The 16387-nt window shown below is 35.3% G+C and overlaps 1 protein-coding gene across 1 annotated transcript in view; it reads right to left on the bottom strand.

Moving 5' to 3' along the window:
- The window catches only part of VPS13B (vacuolar protein sorting 13 homolog B), a 476457-nt gene that overhangs the window by 321652 nt on the left and 138418 nt on the right, over positions 1–16387 (bottom strand). Inside the window, exons 18-19 of the mRNA XM_035546369.2 lie at positions 6065–6199; positions 5002–5175 (exon numbers count right to left, since the gene is read on the bottom strand). Of these exons, the coding sequence (XP_035402262.1) occupies positions 5002–5175; positions 6065–6199 (309 nt within the window). The remainder of the gene's footprint in view (positions 1–5001; positions 5176–6064; positions 6200–16387) is intronic.

Raw genomic sequence — 16387 nt, 5'->3', positions numbered from 1 at the left:
GCCCAGTGGGAACTTGATAGAAAACTGGCAACAATTACAGATAAAGTACATAGTGAAATCCTCAGGGAGAGAAAAGGAAATGTAATAAGATAGATGGGTATAATTTTTACACATTTATGCCCAAACCACAAATGTGAATTGTCTTTAATTACTACAATATATTCAGCATTCTTACTCATTCATTGTGTCAACTTGCTCCAAAATACTTCAAAATTAGTTTAGAAATACTCTTTTACAAGTTTTCTTTATTTACTAGCACAAGCATTCCTTTAAATTGGAACAGGAAACTTAAAAAAAAAAATTCATTGTTCTAGTTTTAAAATCCAGATTCTGCAGTATCCCCAGTCTAAGCAGTCAAAATTTAACAAATCAAAAGATGTTAATGATGTTAATGACAGATTTTGTTCTGTTTTCTTTTTAACTGTAAGAAATGGGAAGTTGGAGGCATAGATAGCTGTTTATACATTTTTTAAAAGTATGTAAAAACTGTTACCTCCTTTCAAATAAGCTCTAGCGTATAAAATCATATGGTTTGTGATAGGAAAAAAAATATAATGTTCCTGCTGGTACAACATTTGCAACACTTTTTTTCATGTTTGTGGCTGTGATATCTTTAATTGTTTAAAAATATTTTCACTGCACAAAAATATTTTTCCTTTTTTTTTTTTTTGGGGGGGGGCGAAGTGGAGGGAATGAAGCAATCTTATCTAAACTCACAAAAAATTTACAGAGGAGAAAATAATCCAAAAATCTTTGGAAGCTTAAGAAAAATAGCACTTAAATGAGGAATAAACTTCTCCTGGGCTGACTATTTGCTCTTCACTCTTAATAGAGCTTTTACACAAACTCGATAAGCTTTCTTTCCCTTTTACATTCATCCACGGGGTTCATCAATTTACCTACCATACATGAGCATGACATTAATACTGGTACTTTTATTTACTTCCTTATTTCACTGCTGCATTGCTGAATGTTTAAATAGATCTCAAAGAAAACTTTATTAATTTTATTTTTAATTTCATTTCCTCTTGATATATGTAATAAAGCACTGGCTATGCATGCACTCACAATTATTCAATATGGCAAACCAAATAGAGCTTAATCAGCTCACCTCATCTATTCAACAGCTGCCCATAATTAAATACTAACACCCACATTCATTTTGAAATCTCTCTATTTCTCTTAAAGGCCAGGTGAAATAAACAAGGTCTGCAGCTTGCTCTGAGGGTCAATAAATCCAAGGTTATTCTAGAAGCAGTAAGACAACTTTCCCAAAACTGGGGCTAGTGTAATCATCTCCTCTCTCACACATATTGCATATGCTGCAGTTCAGATAAAGACTGGGGATCACATCCACTCATTTTTACAACTATGCACACAGATTCCTGGAGTGTTTTTTTTCATATAACAAATATAACCAAAATTACAAGCATCAGCACGCAGACTTATAATTAAGGACTGAACAGAATTATATTTATTTCCTGTGTTCCTAAATACTTCCTCTAACATAGGTTTATCAGTTCTCGGTTGTGCTAATGCTACTTGGTGCAGCAAACAATAAAATATTGTTACTAAATAATCACCTGTATATGCGTTTTTGTTATACATAATTCCTACTTTGCCTGTAGGTGCTATATATAGTGCACTTTAATGTTGCCCTTTTTGGATAACATTTTATAAAGACACTTTTCCTCTTTGCTGCTTATACTCTATGCAGCACGCTACTACTAGAATCATAACATTTTTCTCTCCCTCTCAGTAGCCAACAAGAAATAAAATACTCGTGTAAAATGCTTTATCACTCCAATTCTAAATACACGCTGCTGTATACGCATCTTTGCAGGGCCACCTGCAGAAGAGGTAAAAGGAAGCTGCACAGCAGTCTGGGTCATTCTGGATTATACGATAAAAGTGGTACAATGCAGTAGCTGATTGCAACAAGAGGAAATAAGATCCCCTACCTGTTCTCCAGGTAAACTCCCCCTGAATTATTCAGGGAATGCATGCCATTTGCACAACATCCTCCCTGGTACTTTATACCCAAACAACTGCTTTGATTTTAATCCCAGTTGTTTTCCATTCAATTTTACAGATGCATAAGGAATTCATTAGTTACTCTTCCTTCACTTAATTTTTATATAAGCAAATTTAAAAAAAAAACAAAACAAAAAACACTTGAATAGACATGGTGTTGTATTCCAAGATTCTTCCATAAACTCTTTATGTTGTGGTCCTATTGTTTGCTAGAGTACCCAGAAGTTCCTCTGCAATTTCTTCTCTTGGTTTTATCCAGAAAAGCACATTATATTATTCTTTTCTTAATGGTGGTGGCTAATTTGCAGCTCTAAAGCTTTGTATAGTTCCAATATATCCCCTTCTCCCTACTGCACAGTGTGACCAGCAGCTTCACTGACATCATGTTTGCCAGGTTTTCTGAATCCCTGTATATGGTACTGAGTTTACCTGAGTGCTAGGTGACATCTGAGTCAATCCCACCAAACTGGAGCTGCTGTCCTCCTTAGCTCTTTCAGAAGCCATGTGTCTTGAGTGTAGCAGCTGAACGGCTCTTTCTGTGTGGCCAGCCCTGACCCTATCTCTAGCAATCTGATAATACAGAACAACACTAAGTAATTATTCTCATCTTGCATGGACAGCTTTTTTTTTTTTCATTCTTTCTATAAGCAGGTTGCACTATTCTCTTTGCTCACCTTTGCAGTCTAAATTCCTATTCCAGACCATCATATCTAACATTATTAGGATAAATGGCTCAAATAGCACAACTTCAGTACTGCCACATCATCTCCTGTAATACAGCTTTATTCCCCTGTGGCATAAGTTGAATTTGCTGTCAAATTATCCAGTATAACTTTAGTTCCCAGAAGTGACTGCAACTGACAGCAAAAGCATTTTTATGCTCTCAAATCATTTTATGTTTTCCTCTCCATGTAGTTTCATAGTCTTCATGAAAAGGATATCCACATCTCCTGTGTTAAATGGCCTCAGTTCCTTCAGCAAGTATTTGAAAGCAAAGGCTTTAATCAACTCCCTAATCCTTTGTATTGAACCTGAGATAATTTAAACACAATTCCTTTACTGAATTTAAAACAACCAACCATCATTTGTAGTACACCATTCTCCACATTTACTGGGACCAAAGCTTGAACAAATCCATCAGTTTTCACCTCTTTGTAATCAGTCCTACCTGCCACCTTACAAACCTAGAGCTATAGAGCTAGGCTGTGCAGGGTATCAAACTATCACGGAGTACACAGAAGCAATACTATGAGGCACCAGGGAGGTGGTGCAGTAAATTTTAAAATCTCAGCATTTAAAAATATATCTCCATTCATCTGCAGAATAGGTACCACAGACGTTTGTCTATTAGGAACCAATTTTCTGCTGTGTTATTAGCTGGCCTCTAGAAGTCCCTGCATACGACTCCGAACCGCACTTCATTTGTTGCTGTCTTAATTCTCTTAGGCATCGTCTGTCACAAACTATCAAATATGCTCTACAAGCTAACTAGACTGTCCATTATACTGATGAGCTAAAATATATGCAATCACTGAGAGCAGAAACAATTACAATTATTCTATAATATAGGTGTGTGGGTGTTTTTTAACATATTCTAAGAACATATTCTCAAAAATAGTAGAAAATGCAATAATCAGTAACAGTAATAAGTATTATTATTATGAACATTTATAAGTTATTTAAGTGACACAGCAGGTCCAACAGATTTTCATCACTTTTTTCCTGCCCCCTCCCTCCCCCCAAAAAAAGAATCTGAATAATTTGGAAACTGTTGAATCATGAATTGCTTTTAGGCAATGTTTTAGTGGCAAGAACTTAAGGTAATTGTTATAAGAACAGTGTCATAAATATTTCCAATATGATACTTTCCAAGAAACATACAAGAACTGTTACTGAGAAAATAACCTAAAAACTGCTAGAGTGCACAGTGCTTACAAATATTTACTTTGCATAAGAAAAGAAGATTTTGCTTATATGTGCACATAAAAGTTACGAAGATGGTAATAAATTCACCCTGGCTTCCCAGGGTAATGACCTGGCTTCCCAGGGTAATGACATTCAACAACCATTAAAAATAAAATAAAAAAATAGAGAAAAGCATACTTTTAAACTCTTTCTGTGTTTGATAATACTGGGGTCAACTGATTCTTTTGATTTCCTTTACCTATAATATTTCTCTATTTTTTTTTCATTCGATCCTTAGCACGGCAACAGGACAATTCTTTTAATGTGATTTGCCAAATGCAACATACTGACAGCAGAACTTATATCCATGTGTATTTCACAAGCTATATTATAGTTATTTTAAACTAGACAGATTTCAAATTGTCAGTGTTGCTTGAAACAGAACAATGTTATGTTTAAAGCCTAGAGAAATCATAAGAATGTTTGATAAGATTATTTATGTCCACAAAGTCAACATCTTTAAATTTATCCAACCAGATCTCTGGAAAATATTAACTTGTTTCTCATTTATATATCCACTACAACACCAAATTTAACAGTCAAATGTATACCCACAAGCATCTTAAAAATTACTTTTTCATTAATTTTTATGATAAATTAATTCTTAATTAAATTCTAAATTATCCTGTAAATTTATGTGCATCAATTTCAATGTATTATATCAACTTCAGTATGAGAAGCTCAAATTATTAGATGGAGGAAAGAAAGAATAAAGTATTTTCAGTATCAATCCTGCCCAAAAAATAAAAATGATTACAAAAGGTCCTGCATAATTCATTTAAAAGGCAACCAAAGTCAATGAAGCTTTTCTTACTGAAGAGGACATAGATCAAAATGCTGTTTTAAGTTTTTGTCTCATAGTGAGCTAAAGTTATTATGTGTGCAGTATGTGAAAAAGATACTTTGGCATTTGGCACACTTTATATCAAGCCCCTCTTTTGAAAATTACATTGGATAGGTAAATGTAATGCGATACCAACTTAACAAGAGTTTTGCACTTACCAGAATTATGGCAGTAGTCCATATACTGTGGAATTTGGATTGTAAAGGCTACCAAATCTGGAGCTAGGAGAGATTCTGGCTTTCTACTCTCATTCAGCCATTTACTGCTGTGTAAGTCTCTGGTGTCAGAAGGCCCTTGAATTAAAGGAATCAGCTTCTCTTTTCCACCATCACCTAAGATAAAGGTTAGACTTCTTCAGCTTTTATTGTAACAAGATAATTTTCCAACTTATAAAAATTCACTAGTCCAAAGAGGGTATCTATTAACGTTGTAAGTACAGAATTAAAAAAGGAAATAGAAAGATCAACCACTTATAAACTATTAAAAAACTTCCTTAACGTTATCTTGTAAATGTCTTCACATCCAGGAGGATTTCATATAAAGTAATCAATTCTCTTTAAGATAGTAATTTCCATCCCAACTTTATAAAAAAGTATCTTAAAATATCATCATAAGCTCAATTCAGAGTTAAATATACTCCATTTTTAGTGCTCTTAACACTAGCTGCCTGATATATATATATATATATATATAAAGATCATAGACACTGATTTCAAAAGTAGCTGTATACTTTTAAAAAAATGTTAGAGAAAATAAATTTATCACAGAACCCTCAAAAACTTCTCAAGTGAAATACTTGTACCATTTATGGGAAATGAGACATTAAAAAAATTAACAGAACACAACATTAGACTACTAAATAAAGCAAAATGCAAATATCCGGTGTAATATGAAAATGCAGTTCTACTCCAGTTTCTTCAGTGCTTTAGGATTCATTTTTATCTCAGAAGAAAAAAGTAAAATCTTTATTTTTTTCATTCAGTGTCAACATTGGATATACTAAGTCCAGGCTGGATCACCCTCTGGCACACTTAATAATAATAATAATAATAATAATAATAATAATAATAATAATAATTTTTTAAAAAAAATAATACAAAAACCCCTCTCTGGTTCATAGGAACAATGAGTAAATTCTTGTTTCAGTAACTCTCCTTGTAAAAAGCAAGGCCAATTCTCCTATACAGGCAATAAAGTTTTACATGGTCCAGCTGCACATACCTGGGGCTTTGGCACAAATTTTTATTGATCCCACGGTCCCAGAGGCACATTTGACCAATGATGTGCTGCAGTACTTCAATTCAACATTCTGGATTGAGCCCTCAAGAGTTGGCAGGGGATTCTTAGATTTCACACCTAATAAAAGAAAACTGCAAATGTACTAGCCTGTTGAATTTAAATATTTTTATATTCCTTCACCAAGGCATTTAAACTTAATTATACTTTAATTATCTACCTTAGATGTTCTTATAGCATTTTTGTTGTGATTCGCAGTTTTTAACTGGAAGTGAGAGAACACTGTATACAGATTTTTTAATACAAACAAGTCATACATAAACTATATGTAGATACAGAGAGAAAAACACACAAGGCCACTTAGACACTGGAATAATAAATATGTATATATACACATACATACACTTTTGTTTTCAGTTTAAAAGTGCCACCTCAACTATTCACTTTCATGTTTTTATTATGACCCTTTCATTTCGGGACTTTAAAATGACTAAGTGTTTTCAGCTTACATTTAGACAATAACATTTGACTCAGTAGCAACGTGAAAGCATTAAATCCATGCAGCTGAAGAGCACAGAAGGCCAACACGCTTGCCGTTTTCTGTCGGAAACTAGAGTTCAAACCTCGCCTTAGGTCACAAGTGGAAATAAGTTCTGGTGGTCTTTGCTCAGCCCCTATTTGTGCACACCAGAAAACCACCACACGCTTTGGAACAAACCACTGCATTGGCAGGCACTTCTGAAGAGCTGCCTAGAACTGCAGCAGCAGGGGATGTTACAAGTCAGGACTGAGATATGTTGGCAGCAATCTAGAGGGCAGCTTACAAAACAGCCCTGTGCCATGTAGAAAGTAAGCCAGCCCTCCTATTCTGCACAGAGCTACCTATCGGAAAAAAAGAAAATACATAAATTTACTCACAAATGAGAAAGAAATAGTTTCAACACCTGTAAGTAGCATGAAAGGAAAAACTAACAGAAGTTACCACTTTTACTATTTTTTCCCCCATGCAAAAGTAAGTGGGAATTTGGAATCAGTAAAAATTGGCAAGACCTTCTTAATTATGCAAGTATTCGTGTAATTACAGAACCATCCCCTTACATATGTAACATGGATTTTGGAACAAATTCTATGATTATGCAAGGAAAGTATTACAGAATATCAGATAAAAAATTAAAAAGCATTTTGATATGTATGTCAAGACAGTTGAACACATTAAATAATACATGCTCTAAAGAATGAATTCATTAGTTTTTTACAATCTCTCAAAGATGTCACCAAAATAACAACCTCAACCTTTCCCTAGTAAAGAAAAATTCCTAAAATTGGTAGGAAACAAACCAAAAAAAAATCAGGATTAAATCTGATAATTGGGCCTAGTTCACTGTGCCTATTCCAGTTCCTAAACATCAAAATGTATTTGGTAGTACACATAAAATCATTCAGTAACCAGACTTCTTGCTGGATATCTGTGCCATATATTTACGTTCTGGATGTAAATTTTTTTTACGTATATTTTTTGTTCTGGAGAGACATTAAAATAAATTTTGAATAAAAAAAATAATTTCCAAGGTAGGAAGAGAAACAGCATACAAAGGGACACGCATAACAGACTGACACAGGGAAGTTGGTTCTACACATAATTTCTTATCAAAATTTAACCTGTTTTCTGTGGTCAAGGTGTGTCCAGCCTTCTCCTAACGTGTGATGCAGGAAGTTTTCAGGCTCAAAGAATGCTCGCTGCAACCCATTTGTATGTCTGGCACTGTAACACCCCATCAGCTTTCAGTCTAAAAGATGAGCCACCAGTTTTAGTCTCCTGAAAACACCCTCGTACACAATCTTGCCTGGGGCAAGCCTTTTTTAAAGCTGAAAATCCCCTTTCATCCAAGGTTTTATATCAGAAACGATGCATGAATTTGTCAAAAGCAGGTAGTTGTCTTTAGGCATTTCCTAGCCTTGGCTCTACCTCCTCGTACTTCCTACACACCTGCAAACACAGTCCATTGTGTTGAAAAAAACAAATATTTCTTTTTCCTGTCTTCTGCCTATCCCAAAGCAAAGATAATAAAATACTGTCAGTAGCAGCCAAGAGTACACTCGAAGCAGAACAATTTGGAGTTCACGATTTGACCCTAATTTTTCATGTCTTCTCTGAACTGGTAGCTTCATGCTATATCCATGTCTCATCAGCTCTTCTTTGCCTCAAAATACAAGCTGAGATGTCTGATACATTCCTCTCAATTCACCATGGAAGATTAAGTACTTTTAAACCTAAGTATTTTCCATCATGAAGTCTGCTTCTAGATGAATTACCAGGGACAACCTGTAGGTACTAAGGCTAAAACTTTCCATGTTAGTTACATGCATAACTAGAACTCTGCTTTAGTATCACATCCGAGAACAAGAAAAAGGGTTTCATGTGACTGTGCTACCTATTTGTCTCTGATCACTCCTATTCCTTTACCAACTAACTTCTGGACTTGTTGGATTTTAGCAAGATACAGAAGAATAATTAGAGACGTTCTATAATCTTCATGAGAATCTGGGTGTATATTTGCCCTGTCACCTAAACCATCAGCATATTCCCAACAACCACAAAGCACAGCTTAAAGTAGCCAGGGCATTTTCACCCAGCCAGAAGTTAGGGATAACAACGGGAAGCTAGGAATGCTGAATGGCTTGGCCTTGAAGAAACCCACAAACCCTTAATACGTGCTCATATAATTAACTATTATGTGACTAACGACTACACTTTAATGCACATGATGAAGAAGTAACTGAGTAATGAGATATTTATTTTCAGAACACCTGTTAGAGGGATAGGATGAATACTTTCCCAGCAAATTTCAACTCTGAAAAGAACATAGGCAACTATTGTGACATAGCACATTCACATCTCCCCTTTTCTACATCGTTTTGACATCAAATGGCATCATCATCCTGCTCTGTTTTTACACCTGATAACCAAGGCACACCACAGTAATCCAAGTGAAGTTACAAGAAAAATTAATTCTGCTCAGCTTTCACAGCTCTAGGCTGAAGGATACTCAGAAAACCCATCTACTGAATGTTAAAATCCTATGCAGAGCATGCAGTAAAGAATACAAAACTTTGGATGGCTACCTAGACTTTCATCACAAAGACAAAAATCCACCTGACCCTAAGGTGATTCCCCTTGCCAAGTTTCCAATCTCATTTTCAAAGCACAAAAAAACAAGGTATTTTTGGTGAACCATTTATAAAGAATAGGTTTAAAATAGGGAAACAGTACATTTTCTTCAACTGCAGAAAATCTGGGGTAAACGATGAACCACCCTTCACAGAACTTGTCAAATTGGCAAGCCATCCCACAGAGAAGTAAGAAGACTTTTTTCCTACCTATCTGGCCTCTGGCCATCTGTAGTTTCCAACCCTCCACCTTCAATTCTTCCCAAATATCCTCCTCATTATCTCTTCCATAATGACAATATCATTATACTCAAAGTCTCAACAATTGTATACACAGCTAAAATGTTCCTTAAATACTTTTTTCAGAAAATAAACGTTTAAATGAGTGAAGAGTAGGGCTCCCCTCCCCTGTAGCACTTATAAACTTTCTGGAAGTCTTCTCAAGAAATTGTTTCAGCAGGAATATGTTAATATTCCTAGATAAGAAATGCACCAAGTATCTACCTTCAAACTCGAATTTAGTATGGAGATAAACATTCCACATTTATTTTATTTATTTTTTTAACTATGACATTGAGCATGAATTCAAAGAGGAAGCAGGTAAACCAAATCTCTTATTGCAAACAGTAACATTATCTAAATTCAGTTTCATGGAAGATCCTGAAAATTAAGCATGAGAAAGGCTTATTTTTGAGGTCCACGACAACGGTGTAGTATTTATGCTGTAGTTGCTCTTCTGGAATCACACTTTAAAAAAACAGCACCATGATTTACTTAAGTTTTCTGTTCAGTGTAGTCAAAAAATGGGGAACACAGCAACCATGTCTATTTTTCAGTGCATTTCATGTTTTCCTTAGTTCATTTATTATTTTCATCAGGAACATGATAAACAAAGACTTTATGGAGACAGGGAGATATGCATACCTGCCTCTACCAAATACAACCCAAGGCTACTTCCAAACAACAATGAAAATTTTCTACCTGTGTGACTTCTGTACTAGAAATATCTTGCCCACTGTAAAACTGCTTGCAATAAAAGCCACCTTACCTTCCCAATATCTAACCACGTTGGTACTTGGTGATCAAACATCATCTGCTTTAGCCATATCAGAATATCTCACACAGAAACACACCACCAAAGGCCTAAAAAGCTCTTCTTTCCATGCTGCAGAACTCAAAAATCCACAGAAAGGTTTTCTAACTTAAAATCTAAAGGGTCCTTTTGTTCTAGAAACATGCACAGAAGCATCATGTCACTGGGGAATGTTCTCACACACTTTAAAAGCAGGTATTCACATATTTTTGATAAGAGCTCTTTTGATAAGAGCTTTGGTCCTCACTTACCCAAACCCCTACCCCAAGTCCCTGCATTGGGTGACATTCTATGTGCAAGCCGGACGGAACAAAATACCTGAAGACTGAACACAATCGTGTCTTTATAGATCAGCCCAGACTTCTGCTGACAAAGATGACAATTCTGAGCAATAATTTAAGATCTGTTTAAAAAATTATCTAATTAGTGATTTTCACTAATAGCCTATGTGTCTTTTACCAATCCATTTGTAATAAAAGGAATTTGCAACGATTGGAGGAAAACCAAGAGAAAATCTGAAGCGATCAATAGAAAAGACAAGAAACCAGCAAAAGAGGTATGTTACTGATTCTTAGGACAAGAGTCAGGACCATGTGCCCCCAAATCCCTGAAATATAATAAATAATTCTTTAGAAAGATCATAAAAGAGAGAACTGCAAAATATGAAATAGGAAATGAATAAGGCATGACTAAAACTTCTAGAGGCAGCTCCACATGAGTTCTCCCCATATTTAGGTTATGGCCTCAGAAGGAAAAATTGCAATATTTAAAGCATTAAGTACCAATAAACTATGGTTTGGCAACATGATATAGTAAAAGACTGTCACATACATGTCAAAATGATTTCAAACTGAGTAAAAAGATCAATACATGAATAAAAGCAAATAACTATTAACCAAATGAAATAACATTTAGGCCTAGGTCTTACTGGAATCAAAAAGAAGTTCCAACTATTTTCACAGAAACTTTTATTTAAGTTCACATGACTAATACAAAACAGCTAATAAATACATTAAATCATCACAGAAACCCCACTTTTTCATGGAAGACACTCATTTGTGTTAAGTTCAGCCCCTGCTTAAGCAGGGCCCTCAATGAGGACTTCAGAAAGTCTGTACTGAACTAGGTTAGAGATGGCTTTTGTGAGGAACTCGATGTTAAAAACAAACTTTGTTCCTTCCTACCTGCAGTACAAACATAGCTAAAGCCATGAAGACCAGCTCTAGCTGGTGTCAGTGCTGCTTGTCACGTTCAAAGCGTTAGGGGAACATGGGCTTCCATGTTCTTCATCGCAGCAAGACAGCAGCAGCATGGGAATTTAAACATTTTTTGTTGTTTCCTTGAACAGAACACCAGACAAGAAAACACTGGGTGTGTTTTCTTGTTGTGTTTTTGGTGTATGTTCTTTTTAGTTGGAATAAACAGAAAAAGAAATTTTCTAAAATGCAGAAGTCAGGTTACAAAAACTTTGTCTTTTTTTTTTTTATTTTCTGTGGGAAAACTATATATTTGTGATTAAAACTCCTCAAACATCTTTACTGTGTTCACAATTCCACTTTTTAATTTGTCATCATAATCTGCAGACCACATTTTGCAGTCTTAATGTACACACTCAAAACTATTTTCTCTCTTCTTCGAAACACAGCAATTCAGACATCTTATTTTAAGCCAGTGTCACTGGACAGATCTATTTTTTTCTTAACTGAACTTTAATTGGCAATATTAGTGCTATTCTGATTAATATAATTATTTATTTTCTCATAATAGTGCCAATCAGTAGACGTACCGATATTCTAAGAATTTATTTTATCCCTACATCTCCCTAGAGTTAACAGGGAACAAGAGGAGTCTGATAGACTTGTTTCTAATGTCTGGTGATTTGGACAGCTTTTCTACTGCCTGTGCTTCTGCCACAGTACCATATCTGAAAGAAACCTGTCCTAAAAAATACAGGTATTAGACATTTTGAAGTGTCTCCCTCATAAGGTAACCTAGGAACAGGCCCAAGCAGGATATCACACTTAAGCTCACACTAAACAGCACAGGTCTTTCCCAGCGATGGCACAGGCCTTAGGAAGCTCCCAGGGATGCACAGGACCAATAAATGACAGGACACAATTTAGTAATGGAGATTAATATATTGCAAAAAATTGCTAAAGAACAACAGCATTTCACCTACAAGAAGAGTCACTGAAATCTGGCAAAACCCTGCTGCTATATTTCAGTTTCGAGACTCTACACAATGGCCTTCATATAGCTCCCCATCTGCTCTAATGCAGATACTTTCCTATTTTCCTAAAATCCTGCTTCAAAATTGCGAGAGAAATAACAAACCTGTGATTCAAAGACTGAACTTCAACATTAGGGAGATGACAGAATATTAGGAATAACATATTGAGTGAGGCACTCTAGGTCAGAAGCACCTCTGTATCACTGATAATCTGCCTTAAGTCACATAAAGTAATTCCTTAATTTTGCTCATAGAAGAACTTAACAGCAAATAAAAGGAATAAAAAATAAGTAAAAAATAATTAAAAAAACAACAAACTTTTCTGACAACATATCGCAGGGCTGCAAAACCTTCCAGAACTCCCTTTACCCACTGTGCATGCACCAGCCAGCAAACATTTGCAGACTTACCACGACCTATCAAGAGGACAACGACCATCCTGAAACATCCTCAGTTTAGGGTATAGAAATACAATTCATGCATAGCCTGACTGCTGTTCTTGTTAATTGAAATTGAGAAGGAAATCTCCCTTTCAACTTTAAATATATAGCATGGCAAACAGCTCTAGAACCCTGCTGTGAGAAGTTTAATTTCAGGCTAATGCCTCCTTAACCTTTTTATTCCTAACGTTCAAGTAATTCAGGCATTGCCAACTATAAGCTAACTGAAGCAAGTATTTTAGGATGTGGTAACATGACAATGGGCAGGACACAAGACTAAAGTGGCTTTAGTGGCACTGTTCCTGTGATTCTAACTAAAGGTTCAAAAAGAAGAAAAGGATTGATTTTCCTTTCTACGGATTCAACAGCTGCATTTCAGATACTACTGTATCATTTGACACAAATGGTAAGAACCCAAGTTAATGCATTAAAATAACTTTTTTCTTCCAAGAAAACACAAAAATATGGTCAGTCTGAATCCTTAACTCTCAGAAAGTGTGTTCTATCAACACTCATATCTATACACAGTCAGTAGACAAACGCTAAAATGACATTGACTCAAATGCTTCCAGGATGCAACAAGAACTTGAGAAACTTTCACCACAAAATACTTGAAGATCCCCAAAAAGACAAAGACAGGCTGGTGGACAGAGGTAAAAGCTTACAGTTCCCATCCCCAGAAACACGTCCTTTGGTTGGAAGCATGCACTCACAATCAGTTGCTTTCATCTCGGTCACCTGTGCCTTCTATCCCTTTCAAATATAGTAGTTTGGCTGTATGTGACGTCAAGTCCAACACGTCATGTGAAATTTCAACTGATTTGCAAGAAATGCATATTCTCATGGGTGTATGCTAACCTGACCACACATAACCTGAACTGCATTTTCTATTCTGATTTTCCATTAAGACTAGTTCAAGTTCAATGCAGTATCAGTTCAAATGCCTTATCTTCAAACACACTAACCCCAAGTTGCCATGTATTATAGGCTCTAGAACAAAATCCGCATTTCTGCATTTTACAACCCTATTCTCTAGTTACTAAAAAAAAAAAAAAAAAGTACAGCCTTCTAGGACAGCAAAGCATAGGGTGAAAGAACAAATTTCTTTAACATGCATCTATTTAAATAAGCTAGTTGGTAACGACAAAACTAATAAAGCCTGGTTTCCTATGGGCTTGTATTCCTTTGTCCTTTAAAAGCCTCATTCACCAGAGCAGGTCCAACCCTTAAAGTGCTATGTAACATTCCTACTATGCAAGAGAGGAAGTGCTAAATCTCACCTACGTATGGTTGTAAGCTTACCAGTAACCCAACATGACACCTGGTCCGTCGCTTGATGTCAAACAGAATATCTCATGACTAAAATTTGTCATAAACTCAATCTGAGATAATTGCATACTGGACAGAACAGTTATGGACCACTAGAAAGGCCAACAAATTGAGGAAGAAGATGGACACTAATTCTACAAGTGAGGAAACAGCAAAGGTTTATAAAAACTCAAATGAACATAGGTGTTCGGTAATGGTATTAACAAAAGATAATCAACGGCTGACATCTAAGGTATAATCATTAACTGTTTGATTTCTTGAGCTGCTTGGCATGGAAATGAAAGAGAATGTTAACATCTTTCAGTTAGGTGAAGAAAGCCAATAGTGATGTGGTTAAAATATGGACATCATCTCCTGTGGACACTGACTGCAAAAAGTAGGAAAGCCTAGAAGACTAACTCAGGCAGGATGGGAAAGTAAAACATGATACAGATTACATACAAAAGTATTGAAATACTTGGTATTACTGAATACTTGGTAATATTGAAATAATTGGTATTATCTAGAGCAGTTTAGATATTCCATTCTCTTCATTCTCAGATAATATATGTTGCTTTGAACAACAAAAAGACCTGGGGCTACTCCCTCATATGTAGCTTTCCACGTGCCTGGATGACAAGATTTCACTTTCTTTAAAGACGATTTTTGTTTCTAAGTAGAATATTGTTCTTATTTAATGACAGCTTGCTTTCTGTATTTCACTGCATTTCTTTATGGTATCACCATGCTCCTCCCAGCAATTTAAATATACATGGTTTAGGATACAAACTTAAAAAACACAATGCTCTAAATTTAGCCAAAATGTTTGTTTTCTTTTAAATATTCTTTGCCACTACTGAGGGCTTAAAAAGAAACAGTACATTTAGTGTCTGGAATGGCAGTTTCTTACACCAGGAGGATATTAACCTTTAATCCTTGAAATCATTAAAGAAATGTTTGTAGAAATATTTTTAGCCTCTTTATCTGGTCAAAGTACTGGAAGTTAAGTCGTGTCTGTACAAACCAATCATTTCACCAGCAGTTTTATATTTCTTTAAAGCCTCATATAAAAAGCACCTGCTTAAAGTGAGTAATGGAGTTTTATATTCATTGCACTTAGGAACAGCGTATGTAACCTATTCCGTTTTCCTCCCTTGTGGAATATATTTCAGCTTATATTGCACAGCACATTACCGATGTGTATAAAGACTCTCTGATCAGCAATTTGGACTGCAGACAGCAACCTGCATGAGTACACTTTTTTCCCTTCCTTAAATACAGTATCCACTTGATTCAGCAACACAAATTAAAACCATCCTTTAAAGATGATGATCTCACCTTCACAGTGAATGCATGAAGCACTTACATGCTAACACCCTAACAATGTCAGGCTACAAACCGTGGCATACACCCCACATAACCAATTGACGTGCTGTCACCATGAAAAGTTAATTATATTATAATCTTCCCTGGCCAAAGAATAGAAAATCTCCACTAGTGTGATTAATTTATGCTACATTAAAAATTTTACTGCCAATTTAGATATGTACTTTAAAAAACTCAAATGCAAGGCAAGTCCTGTAACAAAATATATGTTAAGGATGCAATTTAATCCTGGAGTTAGCATTTTGTCATCAAAAAGCATTTTAAGAAGATATTTCCATAATACAGAATATTAAAGCACATGCTTGTGTCTTATCTAAGTTGAGAAATTTAAGGAATTCTTCACCATAACCTCAGCATAAGGTATCCCTGCAGAATTATTCAGTACTGTTTTTTTGAAAAAAAGTATAAACTTTCGATAGCCTAACAACAGTGGTCTTCAATTACAAGAAAATTAATACTAAACTCAAGAATGTAAAGTAGGTATGACCACAAAATAAAAAGAACATACTATTTTTTCAGTCAGCTGCTCTTTCATTTGAAAAGCAACGGTGAACTCCGAGAGAACAATTTAAATAATTTATGTGTAAACAATTTTGTATAATTAACTGGAATCATGCAATTGTACTCATGAATTCATTGTAATCAAAATTGCTATATTATACATAGAAACATACTGATTTCAA

This window comes from Cygnus atratus, chromosome 2 (assembly GCF_013377495.2).
Source record: "Cygnus atratus isolate AKBS03 ecotype Queensland, Australia chromosome 2, CAtr_DNAZoo_HiC_assembly, whole genome shotgun sequence".
NCBI classification, from domain to species: domain Eukaryota; kingdom Metazoa; phylum Chordata; class Aves; order Anseriformes; family Anatidae; genus Cygnus; species Cygnus atratus.
This window is presented reverse-complemented; position numbering and strand designations above follow the sequence as displayed.